Below are 19,542 nucleotides of genomic sequence, written 5' to 3' on the forward strand. Positions count from 1 at the left end.
ATTACAAGGGCACTGGTAGGACAAGGCACATAAAGCCACAGGATAGGTGGCTAATTTGCTAAGAGTTTGCTTTACATACACTTTTGAAAGGGAGCATAAAAGGTCACACACACACACACACACACACACACACACACACTCGTTGTTAAAGACATCCTTCAGTCTTTCAGGCCTCCAGCTGTCAGTAACATCCTTTTTATTGTAGATAATTCTGTACCAGCATGAAAAGCTGTTTTAAAAAAGAGAGATAAAAGCCTAGCTTCCAAAGGAAAAGAAACAAGAAGCTCCAGTATTTTTGGGGTGTAAGGAGTAATTTTATATTGGACATTTAAGCTACCCATGGAAGTAAGGGCGCTGATCACCAGGGATCCAGGTTTCCTGCTTCCCATGCAAAAATGGGAAAAACTGTGGATTTTCCCTTTTAACAGACAAAAAAAGTGGATTTTTCATTTTAATGGAGATACCCACAGATTTTCTACTTTTGCAAAGAGCTCTCTGCAGGCTGGCAGAGTTCCAGCCTGCAAGAGCTTCTTGCAAAAAGTGCGGCAAACCCTCAGCCAAGGCCGGGCAAAATACGTCCTGTGGGCTGGATCTGGCCCATGGAGGGGCTTTGCCCAGCCCGTGGTGGGTCCCTCAGCCCCGCCTGGCCCAGGCACCACCCACCCATGGCATGTACTGCAGCCCCCTGGACACGCAGCAGGGCTGGGGTGGCTCTGTGGCTGGACTGCCTTTCTAGGTAGCCCAGGCGGCAGTGGCTCCTTCTGGCAGTCACTGCTGTTGGCCCCAGATCCATGGTACGAGCAAGGAACCAGCAGCACAACTCCAACCCAGCCACTCTGCACCTACTTGGGACTCACCCGTCCAGGATTAGCAGTGGCGGCTGCCAGGCAGGTACTTCCTGCTGCAGCTGCCCAGAGCCTATGCCGGGGTGCCTTGTGTCTCAACTGCTCTGTCACTGCTGCCCCACTGGGCAGCCCAGACGTGGTGCTGAAGATGCAGGGAAACCCAACACGGGCTCCAGGCAGCTGCAGCAGGAAGGATCCAGCAGCAATGAGGGGGAGGAGCCATTTTTCCCCCACGCTGAGGAACAATTTTTGCCTGGCAGCCGCCACTGCTGAGCCTGGGCACATGAGTCCAGAGCAAGCATGGGGCAGGCTGGATCAGGGCTACAAACATAGGCTCCTACCAGTACAACAGGCCTGGGGCCAGCGGTGGCAGCAGCTGGAAGGAGCCACCGCCACCTGGGCTGTCTAGAAAAGTAGTCCAGGTGTGGAGCCGCCTCAGCCCTGCTGTGTGTCCAGGGGGCAGCAGGATATACCACATGTGGGCGGTGCAGAGCAGGCACAGGGCAGGCTGGGGTCAGGGATGTGTATGTGGATTTCTGGCTGGTCTGCTCCTGCTGGGGTGAGTCCAGAGTGGGCGTGGGATGGGGCTGGGACTGTGGGGCTGGGCGCACAGACTCCAGGTTGTTGTGGGGCAGATGCTGACCAGCTCACGGGGCTGCGTGCAGGGGGGGAGGGGGGTGCAGCAGGCTTCCATGCACACCCCGCCATACCCAAAAACCCTTCTCCCACAAGCACCACAACCACACCATCTCCCACACACAATCACACATCCCTCCCCAAATGCACCCCTCCCCACGTACTCAAGTCTAAATGCTTCTCCAGCATTATAGCCAACTGAATGTAATCAGGTTTTATAAGATTTCAAATCTCAAAACACCTGCTGGAATAGACAAAAGTAGATTTTTTTTTCTCCTCACCTCCTTCTTCTACTCTGTCTTCAGTGAGGTTGTTATCTAGGCTGGATGATTTGGGCTAGCACGGGTACCCTACCACATGCTACAATCCCACCTCCATTTTGTTCTGGAGATCTCTCCTGACACACATTAAGCCCTCAAATTAGAGATGGCTAGAAATACATGCTTAGATACTCTCATGCTAAAGTGAAAAATAACAGTATCTCTACCTCTGAATCAGAGGTCAGAGCACTAAAACACTAAAGGGCCTATTGCTATGCAACTTGCATTGCATTATTATTCATAGAAATATGCAATAAGCCAGACTGAATTAAGGTTTGTGACAAACAAGAGGGGAAAAAATGGCACCCTAGGATCATACTAGGCTCTTAAGTGTTTTGTGACTCAGCAGAGTGGGTTTTAATGCCTGGCACATTTCTTTTGCAGGCTGGCTCTATAATGATACACTGTATCCTAGACCCAACCAAGCATAAAGTTCAGGGACTGCCTAATGGCATCTTTGTCTCTGCTGCTATGCAGGCTCCAAACCTAACTTTTACCCCATTCTTTGATGGCATTAACAGTGGCTCCACACATCAAGGTGAGGATTCTAAATGCCAGCAGACCGTGCCTGTGACCTTTCTTAAAGCAAAGCAGACCAGATGATGGCAGTTTAAAACATTTTGGAAAAAGAACAAACTCTCTGAAAGCTGGAAGGGATTTTATATTAATTGTACAATGCAGCAGGTCTTTGGAAGAGAGGGTGCAAAGGGCACTGGACGACTAGCCCCAGTGAATGCAAGAGAGCTAAGCTGAGGCCTCCGCTGTTCCTGTCAGAGGAAAATCCTCTCTAACGATCTGGAGTTGCAGGACTTCAGGCTGTCAGTTCAAATCTGGTTCAGATTCACAGGGATCCAAGGTCAGGGGATCTCTGGCTCAGCAGCCCATTCAAGCTGGTCTAAATCCAGTATTAAAAATGTCCAACAACATTGCCACTTTTGTTGGCAGCCTGGGAGCAAAAGAAAGCCTTGTTCTTTTGATTTCATAACACTGCTAGTGTTCTGCTCCAATGCCCGCTGGTTACAAAATGTTTGCCAGTCCCGACATCTCTTCTCTTCCACTTCATCTCTCTGATTTTAACTACAAGCCATCTTTCTGAGGGAGAAAATTCTTTGGATCTCTATGGAACCTACCCATCCTATGCTTCGTGTTCCACATCACAGAGACAAAACCAGGGTGGGAGCAAGGGTTGAAGAAGAATTAAGCAGCAACTACACCACAGCAATAGTGCCTTGGAAAACCCAAACACTGAAAGTCACAGCCCTTTGACTCAGAGTGGAGGAACTGGTTATGCTGTAGATACCCTTCATTCCTGTCTCTTGGCACATCTAGTTCCCTTGGCATTGTCAAGGCAGAACACACTGTACTGTCTGCCAGCATCACGATGCTTGGACCACCTGGGTTCCTACTGGATACAGCTTGGCATACCTGTGTGGCCAGGCTTACGACCTGCTGAACCAGCTCCTGCGTTTCTGAGGGCTTCTTTAAGAACAGCTTCACTATAGCGGTCAGCAGAGTGAGCTGCACCTAAGATAAAGCAGGAACACAACAAAGGTTAGGAAAGAAACATAAAAGTATGCAGATACTCAAAGATACAATGTGAGGTTAGCTTGTAACACTGCCTTGTCCAAACCCAAACAACACAGCAGAACCCTGCATACCAGCATATGCTACTGTCTCATTTTAACTGGCTAGAAGCTAATGCAAACTGCACAGATCACATACAAATACAGAATACTGATTTAGCACAAAGCATGTGAACCTTTTGCCCAATGAGTTAAACAGCTCCATGGTTTTTTTTTTAAATCACAGGTTTTATTTTATACTTCCATTGCTGTAGTTTTGCATTAAGATCTCAAGCTGTCTTAACAAGCTGTTGGGGTCAGTGATGACCACATTATAAGTTACTTCATTGTTCACCTCTCCCAAGCATACATGGCGGGGAGGGGATGTTAAAGCCAACTAGGACAGCATATGTAAGTCTTTCCTTTCCTCAGAGCAAAAGAAACTACCTACTTGATGCACTAACTCAGTATTCCAGTAAGACACAAAACAAGCCTACTGAATTCTTCTGCAAATGGCAGAGAGGACCATTCAGACTTAGCCTCAGGCCATGGCTACACTAGCAGTGCATTACCCCAATAGGAATACCAACATGCTATACTGGCAAAGTGCTCCTACCATCAACTCATAATGGCAAGACTGCACTCTAGCTGGTGTTAGCTTATTTTAACCTCCAACCTAGTGAACCAGATTTAAACTAGTAACAGTGAAGTTTTGTCAGAATAATTTGAGTCCCCACTATGCCAGCATAGCTAGGTCAGTCAGGATCACTCCTGATGTAATATGCCTTGGAATATGCAATTTCACACTCAGGACTGGCTGAAAGTTTTCAACAGAGAGTGTGCTCTAGAAAACTGGGTCTTCAACTAAATGAAATTTTGCATGAAGTGTCAGGTCTTCCCATAACATTGATATTTTTGTCAGAAAACAAAATGGCCCCAAGCCACAAAATATTTTGCTGTTGTAGCACCTTCAGGGGCCTCACATTGGGATATCCTTGTGTCCCCATTTGTCCTGGTTTCCCTGACAGAAGTAACATTTCCCATTATATACTACATATGGAAACTCCCATCATGCACTGCTTTCCACCTGTTTTATTTTTTAGAAGACATATTATGGTGTATTATGCAAGACACAGTCAAACCAGGGAGCCAGTCTACAGAGGGAAATGAAAGCAGGGGATCCTGAAGGACAGCCTCCCAAGAGTCCTTGAATTTTAGCCAAACATTTGAAGTTTTCCAATTAGCTCTAGTAATACTATGGTCAGCCATGTACACCCACTGCATATCACCTTGAAGGATGGGGGTGGAGAGCACAGCTTTACCTGGGTGCTTTCATCATGGAATCCTTCCAAAAAGCTCTCCAGCAGCTCATCTGCATTGTCTGTTCTTTCTGCATATTCACCCACTATCCAGATCATGGCAGCTCTGGCATCCGGCTCATCCAGGCAATCTAGATTCTCACACAATGTGGCAATGATGCTCTCATACCTGATTTACCAGAACAAAGCCTGATTACTGGGGGCAAATCACGTCACTGTGGAACTAGCACTCTAACCCATGCCATGCCATTTGGGGTGAAGCCCTCTGATCAAAATCATGACAACTTACATTATTACGAGCTATAAAATGGCACACAGCAAGGAGATGAGTTACATGATAAAAATGTTTCCAATGACACTATCATCTTCGTAAATGATGCCCACTTAGTTAAGATTCCAAAGGCTCCTCTTTCTCTTTTAGGCAGCAAGACTATGTAGGAGATAAAACTCAAGACACAGACTTGCCATATTTGTCTCCTTAATAAAAGGTATCTTTGCTCCAACAAGTCAAATAAGCTCAGTCGCTTCTCTTGAATCTTTATCAGGTCTTGCCTTTTCACTGGCTCCTGTTCCTGTCTGGGATTTCTAACCAGGGTATCAATACCTCCCCAATAGCTTAGCTCTAAAATTAATATTAGCATCAGCACACAGCTCTGGTGGGGTACCTCTATGGCATGTAGTGAGTCTCCCTGCAACTGACAGCAGGATTAGCCAAAGAGGCCTGAAGATGTATGTATACCCTTTGCTACTCATCTATCCTCACATCTCAGTTGAAAGATGCTGCTGTACTAGTTAAACACACACAGGTCCCTCAAATAAAAGGGGAGGAAGAACCAACGACACACCTACAGGCTGGGGAACTCCCTGCTTGCCAGTGCTGAGACAGAAAAGGATCTTGGAGTCATCATTGACGCCACAATGAACATGGGCCGACAGCGTGGGGACGCAGTCAGGGAGGCCAACCATACCTTGTCGTGCATCCACAGATGCATCTCAAGCAGGTCCAAGGAGGTGATCCTCCCACTCTATGCGACACTGGTCAGGCCGCAGCTGGAGTACTGAGTCCAGTTCTGGGCGCCACACTTCAGGAGGAATGTGGCCAATATGGAGAGGGTCCAAAGGAGGGCCACCCACATGATCAGGGGGCAGCAGGGCAGGCCATACAAGGAGAGGCTGAGGGACCTGAACCTGTTCAGTCTCCAAAAGAGAAGGCTAAGAGGGGATCTAGTGGCCGTTTACAAACTAGTCAAGGGGGACCAACAGGCAATGAGAGCATCTCTGTTCCCCCGAGCAATCCTGGGAGTTACAAGAAACAATGGACATAAGCTAGCAGAGGGTAGTTCCAGGCTAGACATTAGGAAGAGCTATTTCACTGTCAGGGCGGCTAGGATCTGGAACCAACTTCCAAAAGAAGTGGTGCTGGCTCCTACCCTGGAGGTCTTTAAAAGGAGGCTGGACGACCATCTGGCCGGGGTCGTTTGACCCCAGTATTCTTTCCTGCCACGGCAGGGGGTTGGACTAGATGATCTCCTCAGGTCCCTTCCAACCCTACCAACTATGAAACTATGAAAACAGAAGGCTAAGCACATGGTAACATTTAACAAATGGAGTTTGTTTGAAACAACACCCTGAGCTCTTGGGAGGTGAAACATGTTTTTAAGCTTGTGAACTTTCTGCTGGAGGTGGCTTATAAAATCACCCGACAGACGCTAGCAATTACAGGAGCCTAATGCTGTAAGATAGGTCAGTGTTTCAATGTAACCACCATAATCAGAATTTTATTGACTTTAATTAACTTGTACTTAATGAAAACTAAACATCTGTATGGAGGAAAACTCTTCCCACTCAAACACATACTGTGTCAAAGAGCAATCTATTAGCAACACTAGGGTACCACATTCTTGGATTAGAATAGTCCACTTTTCAGAAAGAGAGACACCTTATCCATTAAAGTTGGAGAAGTTACACAAATGATGGGAGCTTTGAGTTACAGGGCACTGAGCAAAATAGGGGCAGTTGTCCTTTAAGGCATTAGCTGCTCAGGTCCTTAGGCCTGAAATACTTTCACTTACTTGTAGGGATACTTGCGGAAGATGTCCCTGATGACAACAATAGCCTCCTGGACAACATAGTTGACCTTGGTCTGGATGAGGTCCAGCAGGGTACTCACACAGCGTTCTGCAGATTGCTGAGGAGAAAAGCAGTTAGGTAGTCTTAGAACAACTTGCCGCAAGGCAAAGCAAATAAACCACCCACATGTTGTATATGATCTGAAAATTGAGGTGTACTTCTAAGCCCAAAACAGAGGCAAAGGCTAGCAAGCAGCCCTGAGCACATGCACAGTTTGCAGATAGGAGCTTAGTGCTGGCATATTCAAAACTTTGCAGGACAAAGACACTGCCCTTTAACTCAAGGGCTTGTCACAAGAAAAAAAAAAGGTTTTATTCTGACATGATATCCAACCAGTGGTCAGCACACATGCAAAAGTGATATTAACAGACACTACCTGCATTAATACTTCTGCATCCCCTTGCTAGCCAATACACAAAACAGGCTAGCACCCTGCAGGAGCTGCCTGTCAGTATTCAGGATTGAAAGGAAGTTCAAGGAGGACTAGTACAATGTGCTGGGGGAAGAGAAAAATGTAAAAGCTACAGGGAGAAATGGCAGGGATCCTGGTTTTCCCTGATAAAAAGTTGCATATTCTCTGATAAAAAAATTGCAAATTCTCTAATAAAACCCACCAAATCCATGATTAAAATTAAAGGCACCACACAACCCCCACAGTCCTGCTGGTGCCCCTCACTCCCCACACCTTCCCCACAGCCTGCACAGCCCTGCTGGTACCCCTCTACAGTGGGAGGAGTTCCAGGCCCAGTTGTATAGTACACCGGAGCAAGTCCCTAGCAATGATAACATCTCTATCCAGGCACACTGGGAGCAACTCAAGTCTGCTGTCCAAGATGCCTGCGCCCAGACTATTGAGTTTGCATTGCAACAGAACCAGGACTGGTTTGACGCCAATGACACTCAGATCTGCAATCTCCTCTAGTGGAAGCGTGCAGCCTTCATCACCTGGCAAAGCCATCCACAAACTCGGCGAAAGACAGCAGTGTACCACCAGCTGAAGGCTAAGGTCCAGTGATGCATCCGTGACATGAAAAACAACTGGTGGGTAGAGAAGGTGTGCGTGATCCAGAGCTACGCCAACCAGCATGACATACATAACTTCTTCCAGGCTACCAAGACAACTTATGGACACCGCTCCACTGGACAAAACCCCCTCCGATCACAGGATGGCTCCTGGCTCCTCAAGGATGATGATGCCATCCATCTGCGCTGGAAGGAGCATTTCGAACTCCTCCTGAACGGGAGTTCACCGTATCAGAGGAGACTCTCCAAGTCATCCCGCAACACCCTGTGGTGGTTTCCCTTGGTGATCCACAAACCATCGGAGAGCTGAGGCGGGCCATCCAACAGATGAAAACAAACAAAGCCTGCGGGCCCAATGGTATACCCACAGAGGTCTACCATGCTGGTGGCTTCCGGCTCGCATCACAACTCCACCAGCTTATCCTCCACCTTTGGGACAAAGAGGGCATCCCTGGGGATCTCAAGAACACGATCATCATGACCTTCCACAAGAAGGGAGACAAATCTGACTGTGGGAACTACAGGGGGATTTCTATCTTGTCCACTGCAGGTAATATCCTGGCCCGCATCCTCCTGAACTGCTTTCATCCCTTCACCACGGAGATCCTTCCGGAAACCCAATGCGGCTTCCAACCATCCCGGGGCACTGCAGACATGGTTTTCATTGCCAGGCAGATCCAAGAAAAATGTCAGAAGCAAAATCAAGAACTGTTCCTTGCCTTCATTGACTTGACCAAGGCATTTGATTCCTTAAATCGTGAAGCTGTGTGGACCATCCTCCAATACCTTGGCTGCCCGCTGAAGTCTGTCACCATACTGAGATTCCTGCATGACGATATGACTGCCACTATCCTGAGTGGAAGATCTGAAACCAACGTCTTCTGCACCCAGACTGGGGTCAAACAAGGTTGCACGATCACCCCCAGCTTGTTCACCATCTACCTGACCGTCATCATCTACCTCATCCAAGATTATCCACCATCTGGCATCAGTACCCAGTATCAACTGGACGGGAAGATTTTCAATCTTGGGCACTTCTGGGCAAAAACGAAACTCACCACCAAGGACATCCACGACCTTCAGTTTGTAGACAATTGCTGTGTGATGGGTCACTTTGCACAGGATGTGCAAGTGACCCTAGATCTCTTTGACACTTCATATAAGAGACTTGGCCTGTTCCTGAACGTTGCCAAGACAAAGGTTCTCCACCCACCCTCCCCAAGCCAGCTGAACATCCCTTGTGCTAGCTACGTAGACAAGGAGGCTCTGGAGTACATGGAGCACTTTCTGTATCTCAACAGCCACCTCTCTCAACAGGCTACCATCAGGTCAACTGCATCAGTGTCGCAGTTTGAAGACGGCGGCAATGTGTCTTCGAAAATAGAGACCTTTGGAAGTCAACAAAGCTCCTGCTTTAAAAGGCTGTCGTGCTGACCACCCTCCTCTACTGCAGTGAAAGCTGGACTGTCTACCGACGCCACATTAAGACCCTCGAGAGCTTTCACCAGTGGTGCTTGTGTCAAATCCCAGGGATCAAATGGGAGGACTGCTGGACCAGCACGAGTGTCCTCCATGAAGCTGTGCCCACTAGCATCAAAGCCTTGCTCTTGAGAAATCAACTCTGATGGACAGGCCACCGCGTACAGATGTCCGAGAACCGCCTCCCTCGCCAGATTCTCTTCTCCCAGTTCTCTGTTGGCCAATGCTCAAAGGGCAACTGAAGGAAATGGTACAAAGACATGCTCAAGGTTGCCCTCAAGCACATAGGCATTGACATCAACAGCTGGGAGGAGCAAGCTGCTGACTGTTCGGTGTTGAGCCATCTGGTCCACCAAGGTGCACACCATTTTGAGGCCCAACAATTCGATACTGAGGAGGAATGGCAGCAGTAGAGGAAGGACAAGGAGACCAACCCAGGACTGTGAATCCCACTCCTCCGCATAACATGAATTCCACTCCTCCGTGTAACACCATGCCCCATTGCAAAAGAATGTACGCATCCAGAATTGGGCTCCTCAGTCACCTGAGGACCCATCAAGCCTAACGGATGTCATCCTCGACTTTGAGGGACTGCCACCACCAATGACATGGCACCCCCTGCCTAACCGCCTTCCTCTTGCTCCTCCCAGCCCCTTTCGGGCTGGAACTCTGGCAGCCTGCAGAGAACTCACTGCAAAACTGCAAAATCCTTGAGTTTCTCTGCTAAAATGAGAAACCCATGTTTTACTCCAGTAAGGAGGGAAATCCTTGTTTTACTACGTTTTTCTGTGGGAGACAGAAAACCCAGCTCCCTGCTGATTAGCACCACAAAGCAAACTTGGAACTATGGAACAGCAGCTTCAGTATCTATGGGGTGGGTTCACTAACTCTATGGCCAGAGACCTCTCTTAGATTAACTATGGCTAGAACAATTTAAAGACTAACTGGCTTGAAACCTTAGCTTTAAGCACCATTACAGGGTAAGACTGGATGCTAGAATGCTCTCTGTGCTAACAGAATATCTAGGTAGTAGAGCTATATTCATTAGCAGATAGGAAAATGAGGAAGACAATGCTCTGAGGGGTACTAGCAAAGGATGCCACACCCAAGAGCTATAAATGGCTCAGATGCAACAGGGCCTAGAATGAGGTGTTAGCAGAGTACATACAAAGCCTCATTACACAGCCAATGATTAAACGTGAGGAACAGACTGCTCAAGGCAGTGAATAAGCAGCCACCATAAATATATTCACAGAGCATTCAGTAGAGAGACACAAACATTATAGGGTACAGACAATATCTACGTAGGTGGATCTTAGACTTGAGTGAGCTAATAGTCCCCTTCAATCTTGAAGTGCTTGGGGGTGGTAAGGAGGAACAAAGGGGATTAAACAGCAAAATCAGAAGCTCAGTTTGAGAACTGGCAAAATCTCATGGACAAACCTCAGGCAGCAAATAAATCAAGTCTGTGACGTTTGGCTCAAGTGACCAGGAACCTCCTCCCAGCCAAGAAAACAACATTTTTCCAAGTGTAGCATCCTACTCAGTGACAGCACTGGCAATAGGAAGAGGTAGAAAAGGGGCACACCTTTAATTGCATACTTGTCCTGGCCTTGCACTGAAAACAAAAGGCTACCTAGAAATACAGAGGCACACAGAATAGCAAAGGTGTCCTCCTCAGCACTGCTCAGTGTGTGTTACACCATTAAGACAGCAAGAAAAATACAACCTGGAACCTTGTAATTGAAAAGTGTCTGCCTTGATAACAGGGTGCTCTGATCTCTTCTCTTGCTTGCTTGGGAAGCCATCATTTGAGGTGTAAGAAGCCATCATTTGAGGACTGTGAAGCTGAAAAGCCTCAGGGTCTCCAGGTTACAAATGTTATGCAGATGGACTTTTGGGCTGCCTGTTCACTTGGGATCTCAATGAGTTCCACAGGCTCAGCCAGTAAGGAAGACATATCCAGATGAGTTATTTCATCTCTTCCCAGGTGTTCAATAGCAATGATGGACATGAAGCAGTTCTACAGCTCCACTTTGCTCCCTGATTTCAAACAAGGTGAACTTTTCATTCTTCCTACCTGACCTTAAAGGAACATGGGTTATAATTGTACTAAAACAGTATGATTTCTTTTCAAAGTAGCTGCACAAAGCCTAGCTTGCCATTAGAAATATTTTTGCTTGCAGTCCAAACAATGCAGCAGGGCATGAGAACTTAAAAGTGAAATTGATGAAACTTCATTGTCCAAGTGCTGAGAACTGCACCAGGAACAGGACAAGCAAATTAATATGGGTAATTCTGACCCATTGAACAGTCTGCAGAATGCTCTCTTATGCCAGGGATAATATCCTATGTTTACACAGTACTGATCTGTACCATGAGGAGCTCTTTATAAGGGAATTGCTATGGAAGGACATGCAATTCTACTTTGACTCTTGGCAAGATGCATCTCGCCATATGGGGGGAGTTTATTATTGCAGGACAGGCATTTGAGAGGGTTCTGCAGGCAGACTCCATACAAAAACATATCAGTTCAGAAATGATGTGTGTGTGTGGCAGACTACTGTGCAGTGCAAAGGTAGAAACCGAGCCAATATGAAAAGAAGCAGTTTCCAGGTAGGGGGTATTCAAAATTGCTGCTGTTCTACAGAAACCAAACACAACCCAGGAAAGGTGAGCCCAATTCTGTAAATTGTACTGTAAAGATCCCACTCCTGCAATTATCTGAGAACTTTTGCTGACGTCTCTCCAGAGCAAGTCTTACTGTGAATGGGATTTGACCCCTCCTGCCATGTCCCCACACCCCCCACACCTACTGTATTTACTACATTAGCTTTGCTACTTGCACTCAGTGTCTTGTTTAGCCTGTCTACTCTAACCTGATGGAAAGTTTTGGGGCCGGGCTGATGCTTCATTTGTATCCCTATGACAATAGCTGCAGGTGGCATGTTTCTCTTTTGCCTTGCAGAGAGTTAGCCAATACACAATTCCCTGTACCCCTGACAGATAATGCACGTGCTCCCATACTAGAGGAATGCATTTGCTCCCAGCCTCTAATCGCAGTGGATACAAATATATTCATGAATCTACTCTCCTAGAACAGACACAATTAGATGAAAGGCAGGATTCCTGCAGGTGGAGATGAGGTTCCTTGTGAACTCTCATTCATCATGAGCTCCTGCTGGCTCTGTCCTGTGTCAAAGGAAGATTTTTAAGCCATCAAAAACTTGAGAGCTTTGATGGCTCAGAGAATGAGGAGATTCCTCCATTGGTTACAATCCATGATGGAAATGGCCTCTAATAAACTCTGTTGCCCTGGGAACAGGTATCTATTAACCCAGAGACAAGAGTCCTCTTACATGCTATAGTGGATTGTTTCGAGATTGCCTTCTTTTCAAGCTATCGTTAGAGAAATAAACAGACCTTAATTTTCAAAAGCAAAGTCTTCACAAGATGCTAAAAGTAAAATTAACTGTTTATTAGGACGTGCATTTTTATGGGAATATGGTAAAGAATTATCACTTAAAATAAGCTAGGCATCTTATTAAGTCCTTACATATACTGGACATGAGTCTCACAAGACCTGATGTGTGAGGGCAGGCAAGAGGCCTCCTACAGCATCCTGATATCTTAGCAACCCGATTCTCTGGAAATCAGAGGGCCCGGTTAGCTCATCAACTTCTGATGTGGAGGGACTGGAGTGGATTCAAGTAAGAGATTTGGAGAGTACTAGCCTGTAAATGCATCCCCTCCAAATCTGTTCAAGCTCCTTTACAGAGGTAGCACTTTCTGCCTCAGGAGCCCAACTGTTTGCTGTTGCTGGTTTTTAAACAGTCTCCTCCTCATTATTTGACTTGAAAAGATTCACCAAAATTAGAAATGCAAATGGGCTGGCAGGAGATCACCTCCTCTGCTGCCTCCGACATGTGGCGGGAAGTCCACAGAGGTAAAAATCTTCAACCAAAATCTATTCAGACCAGAGGAACTAGGTGACAGCAAGGCAGGAGGCAGCAAATGGACCATATCCCCTAGAAGAAAGCAAATGGTGCAAATCTGTGTGTGGACACTTTAGTTTAAGGCAGGTTTGTTTTGGGTTCGCTTAAATCTGCTCCCAAAGTCAACAGCGACTTAAGCTAAATTTAAACAAGTTTGATTTAACCTGAAGCATAAGTGTCCACATAGTACTTTGCATGAGTTTATCTACAGTGGCTTAAGAAGCCAGGACTTTACACCACAAGTCCCTGCTCTCTTCATAGATCTGTCCAACCCTTGAGAAGTACAAGTTTGCCTAAAAATAGTAAACTAAGATATTGCCTACTGTTTTCCTTTGAAAATAGTTTCTGCCTTTAAACTGAAAAGAAATGTTGAACACTGAAATAAATCTAGAAGTTTTACAGACCTTTAACACAAAATGATCTGAACACTAAATGATCTAAAGGGCAGGACGAGGATGGGGGGACTTCAAATCTGAATACTGAAAAATAACAAATCTTCAACACTTCTCCAAGCTCTTGTTCAAATGCATCTGGGGCCATCGACCATTTTAGAGAAACATTTTTCTGCTTTTTTATGCAATAAACATGGTCTCTCTTTTCCCTTCCCCAAATGCCAGCTCACAGCCATTGTGGGTAATTGTCATTATTCTACTGAAGCCAGTGGAGTGATGGCAATTTATATCAGCTAAGCATCCGCCACAACCTCAAGATCCAAGAGACTCATAAGACCATCCCCTCTAAGGCACTGAATTGAAAGTCACGATTTTCATGTTCCATCTTAGACTCTGGCACAGACCCATGTATAACCATAAGCAAGTCATTTAATCTTTAAGACAGGGATAAGGAGCCTTCCCCACCATGCAGGGTAGAGGAGGGAAATACATCAGCATTGCCAAAGAGCTCAAAAATTGTGCTGTTGCACATGTCATAGCGAAGTCTAGAAACAAATGCCAAATACTTACCTCAACCTTGATGGCACATCGTCCAATTGCTCGCACAGCCTTACGGACAAGTCAACATCCACCTCAGTAGCATATTCCTTGAGTTCTGCCAGAACCTGTTGGGCAGCATCACACAAAACCTGAGTTGTTTGGGTCAGGGAGTGAAGGGTAACATTTCCAATGACTCTTTCACTTCTAACCAAGCTTGGTTATTAGACTGTAAGTGGAGCTATAGTGTCCCCATGGCAGAGAGTGCAGTAAATGCAATTCAAGTTTTATATTTAAACTTAATCTAAAATGTCCCCTCCATAACTGTAGGTGCAGGTATTAAATGAATATACTCCTTTAACTCCAGGAGCAGATTCAAACTCTGAACTCCACCTAGAGAAGGGCTGCCGAGAATGAAGCAGCAAGATCAACTTCACTGTGGGTGAAAGAAGAATGACACAATCTGACCTATTTTCAAATTTCCTTGACCAACTTGTTAGCACAATCCATCCTTTATTTAGAAGCAGCACCAGAGAGTATAGGAGAAAAAGGGGAGAAGGGAGCTAGTGCTGTCCATTCCTTTATAGGCCTATCACAGAGGTGTGCAAAGTCCGGCTGGCTGTGGAGTCCATTTCCCAGCAGCCCCTGGCCACATGGAAACCAGCCCCAGCTGTGCCGGCAGGGCGCATGGCAGGGGGCTGCTCTGGAGCTACTGGGATTTTGTGGCAGGGTAGCTTGGTGGGGGCCAGGGCAGAGCTGTGATCTGCAGACTGCCCACTGGGCAGGAGACCGCAGGCAGCGCATCGCGGCTCTGCCCTGGCTCCTTGCAGCGGTGACAGTGTGGTCCCGAGCGAGGGCCAAGGCACGATCTGCTGCCTACACACACCTGCCAAGAACATGCAGGCTGAGACTGTGGCTCTGCCCTGGCCCTGACCAAGCTGCCCCTGCTGCAAGATCCCAGTGACACCGGAGCAGCCCCCTGCCCTGCCGCACGTCCCGCCAGTGCAGCTGGGGCTGGTCTCCATGGCAACTGTAGCCTTGGTATCACAGTGAGCTGTGGCTGGGGTCTCCATGGAGATCAGCCTCAGCCATGTGGGCAAGGGCTGCTACCAAATAGAGTCCAGCTACCAGCTAGATCTGCCATTTTGCACACCCCTGGCCTATCAGTCTGATGCATGGAGATGCATGAATTCTGGGGCACAACAGCAGTCCTTGCGGGTAGATGCATAAAGGTTCTAGGACACTTTGCCTAAGAGAAGCAATTCTTTCTTGGGAAAATTTTGGGTTGACTTTTTTTTTTAGTCCTAGAGATATTTAAAATACAAATGGGATGTGTTATTGTATAGTATTACTACTTCAAACTCATCTGCTCCTCCTCATTTGGAAGCTGATAATTTAACCAGGTTCAAAAGGGGATTGAACAAATTCATGGCGGATAGGTCCCTCAGTGGGTATTAATGCAATAGAGTACAAATTCAAAGTTAGGACAACCTAGGACCCTGAATGCTGGAAGCAGTGAAGAGAGAGGCGCAGGGGAGGGATCATTTGAGATACTGTATGTCCTGTTTAAACTCTTCCCTTTAGAATTTACTCTGTTACTATGAGGGATGAGATACTGAGCTAGATGGATCTGTAGTCTGACCCAGCAGAGCATTTATATTCTTGTTTCTCATATGTTCCATGTGTATGAAAGAGCTGATGTGAATTGGTTATGTCACAAAGGCGTTGCAAAAAAGAAGAAAAACATTTGTCTGGAGAATTTGTGCCCGCTTTCTCTTTGCTCGCTGCTCTTAAAGCTCTCTCATGCAGACTGGCTCTTTGAGCTCACAAATATTGCCAAAGAGAATGGACACACCATGGCATTTCAGCAATGTAGTAACAGGACAGAGAAGATGCACAGCATGAACAGTCAAGAGTTTCCTAAATTCTAACCTCAGCTCTGCTGAGACCCAACTACAAAAATGTAAAACCCAATTAACAGGTGTGCTGCTCCTGCTTTTAAGTAACTAAACAATATACTGTGCTGAAGGGAGCATTGATTTGCTGTAATTTCTTGCACAGTAGTTGAGAACAATTTAAGGAGGTATCAATTTGTACATAAATCCTCCCTCACATTGTTTGCCATCCCAAGGATGCATGCAGGGCTAAAAGCACCTTGAGGAGCTGACCTGGGCGATGTTTGCTTGAGAGGCCAGGCGGATCATGATGTCCAGCTTTTCCAGTTTGACATAAATGGGGTCATTGTACTTCACAAAGAACACCTTGATTTCTTGCTTCAAGATCTCAGGCCTGGAGAACACATGCAACAGAATCAACCCAAGCCTGAAAATTAAACGGCTTCCTATTTCACACACAAGTAGTTTAGTTTTTAAATCAACTTCAGCTTTTGCTGGGAATTCACTGATATCAGTTCAGCACAGATTTGCAAACAGATGCGAGAACAGTTGTTCAAAAAGAAATCACAAAGCTCTAGTGGCAGAGCGATGCTTTCAAAATGTACAGTTCAAGCTGCCACTGTCTATCTGAAGAGTACACAAGAATGGACTGGTTTCAAAGAGACCAACCACATACCCTCTAATTCAGCAGAGCTCCATGTTCATGAATCCCTTCTATTGGTTTAGATTTCTTACTTTACTGCACGGAGGGAAGGGTCCTTCTGGCTGTCACTATGACAGGAAAAGGAAGAAAATAATAGTGTCCTAGATCATCCACTTAAAAAACCAAAAACTAAAAAAAGTCTTACTGGCTGAACACTCTTGTGACAACTAGTCAACCATTTCATCACAGATGCATCTAGAGCTTAAGTCTTCCAAGTAAGCTTGTACATATCAACCAGCACCCTTTCATTGCACCCAAGGAGGGCAGCACTCCAGTCTTTACCTTTTCTGCACAATTAAGTTGATATTCCTCAGAGCAACATACTGAACTTCAGGTTCTCCTGACAGCAGCGTTACAAGCGGAGGAGCTAGTTTCTTTAGCAGCATGTTGTAGTAGTCTGAGTCCTTGGGTAAGAGCTCCAGGAACTTCATCAAGACTTTCACTGCAGAGAGCACCACTGCCGAGTTGGCATGAGACAGCCGTGGAGTCACCCTCTCGCAAATGCTAAAGAAGAAACACAAGAAATGTTTTTTTTTTAAGATTATTTCAGAACTCCTTCCATAAGACTTCACCTGAACTGAGGACACAAAGTTGTTTCTGTTCAGAAGAGAAACGGCTGAAATCAGGTGTTTGTTTCATGCAATGGTGCATATTTACAAAGAACCATCCAAGTCTTGTTTTCCTGAACACAGAAGGAACCGAACAAGGAAGTATCACTGCTCACATTGCCGAGACTTTCCGCTCAGCATTTATCCCCAAAAATGGAAATGATACCAACCTTCTTTGTTTCATAGATTTCCAGGAGTTTTACAAAGTGCTATACAGGTTTCCCTCGAGTTATGCGGGTTCTGTATATATGAATTAGCTCTTATACGATGACCCTTTTTATACCCCAAATTCACTATATGTGAGGTAAATTCACTCTTATGCGATCAGCATAGGCACTCCCCCCCCTCCCCAAAGCAGGTAAGTCTGTGCGGGGAGGGGAAAGGGCCATGGGGCTAAGGCCCCACTCACCCCAGCCCCTGCTGCAGCTGCTCTGGGAGCAGCTGACACCAGCTGCCTGCAGCCGCTGGGCTGCACTGTGCCCCGAACCCCCCAGGGCTCCACTTGTCCCCACTCACGCCAGCTCTTGGGCTGCGCCATGCCACGGTGCAGGCAGGTGGTGTTGTCGGCTGCTCTGGGGCTGCTGCAGCAGGTGTTGTGGTGAGTGGGGAAAAGTGGAGCCCCTGGGGGGTTGGGGCATGGTGCAGCCCAGCAACTGCAGGTAGCTGGTGTTGGCTGCTCCTGGGGCGGCTGCAGCAGTGGGCAAGTGGGGAGAGGCAGAGGCCTGGGGCTGCAGCAGGGAGCAAAGCAGAGGGAACTGTAAGTGGGTGCAGGGCATGGGACGGGTGGGCCGGCAGTGGCACCAGGCTCTTCCTGGAGTTTGACGGCGCTGGGAGGGGAGCTGCTACTACCTCAAAATTCGCCATAGCCCCCGCAACCTGCCCTTCCAGCACCACCAGCGAGCACTGAGAAGAAAATGGGGCCGTCACCAGCTCCAGCCTGCAGCAGCAGCCTGCCCTCGTCCCGCGCACAGATCTGGGGCCGTGTGTCCCCTGGAAAGAGCCTGGCAGAGCCCCCCCAAGCCACGGCCCTCCTGGGATGTGCGTAGCAGCAAAAGCTAAGCCACGCACCCGCTGCACCCCACGCCCACTCACAGTTTCCTCTGCTCTGCTCCCTGCTGCAGCCCCAGGAGTGGCCACAACCTTCCCCCTGCTCCTTCCCTAGTCCCATCCCCCCCAGCCTTACTCCCTTCCTCCCTCACCGCTGTGGGAATGTATCCCTATTTCTTATATTGTAAACTGGGTTCCCTTTATGCAAATTCAATTTATGCACAGTTTTCCAGGAACACATGTAACACATAAATCGAGGGAAACCTGTATAAGGAGGAATTATCCTATCAGAGTTCAGGCAGGATTCAAGAAGTCAGGACTACCCAGCAACTCTGAACTAAGGAGTCAAGGGTCAAGCTTCACAGAAAGGTGCAACAAACACATTCCACCTGTTTTCAAGCACTGCCTTTCAAAGGATTTAAAACCGACAGCACCATTCTGGTGAAGCCAAGGTAACTCAGGCATAATGTCTTGGAGATCTTTGTGGGGTTTTAGAGATAATTAAGAGCTTGAGTTTGGGCCCAGGCACAGGAGATATTAGAACATCTTGTATAAAGAAGAAACCAGCACAATTTAAGATGGAATTAGCTGTTCTGCTGCAAAAACACAGCCACTGAACAAAACCTAGCACATCAAAAGGAGGCCTGCACAGAATTTTAAAGACACGGGTCGTCATCCTTTTTCAATACTTTAAGAAAAAAAATTGTAGCTTTTTGACTTTATGCTCTCCCCCAACCTTTTCCTCCCACCCTTCAAATATCAGGGACAGAGCCTGGCCTTTCCGTGGTTTGCCAGAGAACCAAAAGGCAGGTTTCAAGTAGTGTTAACTGTGATCTTAACCAGAATTGATGGTGCTGAATCTAGCACAAACTCCTTTTATTCTCTGTTGTGCATTGAAGTTATAGGTATGAACCAAAGAGAGAGTTTTAAACACAAGACAAAGATCCTTTCCTAGTTGTCATTCCTCAGGTTTATTTCCCGCCCTGTGATGTTAGCTTAGTTTTCTAGTCATAAGAACTTCCGGTTTATAAGAAACCTGACATAATATAAA

The 19,542-nt window shown here is 46.8% G+C and overlaps 1 protein-coding gene across 1 annotated transcript in view; it reads right to left on the minus strand.

The window, feature by feature from the left end:
* The window catches only part of LOC132244728 (AP-2 complex subunit beta-like), a 79,288-nt gene that overhangs the window by 16,188 nt on the left and 43,558 nt on the right, over positions 1-19,542 (minus strand). The window contains 7 exon segments of the mRNA XM_059717083.1: positions 3,227-3,325; positions 4,686-4,851; positions 6,755-6,870; positions 14,272-14,321; positions 14,324-14,366; positions 16,407-16,527; positions 17,119-17,340. Of these exon segments, the coding sequence (XP_059573066.1) occupies positions 3,227-3,325; positions 4,686-4,851; positions 6,755-6,870; positions 14,272-14,321; positions 14,324-14,366; positions 16,407-16,527; positions 17,119-17,340 (817 nt within the window).

This window comes from Alligator mississippiensis, chromosome 14 (assembly GCF_030867095.1).
Source record: "Alligator mississippiensis isolate rAllMis1 chromosome 14, rAllMis1, whole genome shotgun sequence".
NCBI classification, from domain to species: domain Eukaryota; kingdom Metazoa; phylum Chordata; order Crocodylia; family Alligatoridae; genus Alligator; species Alligator mississippiensis.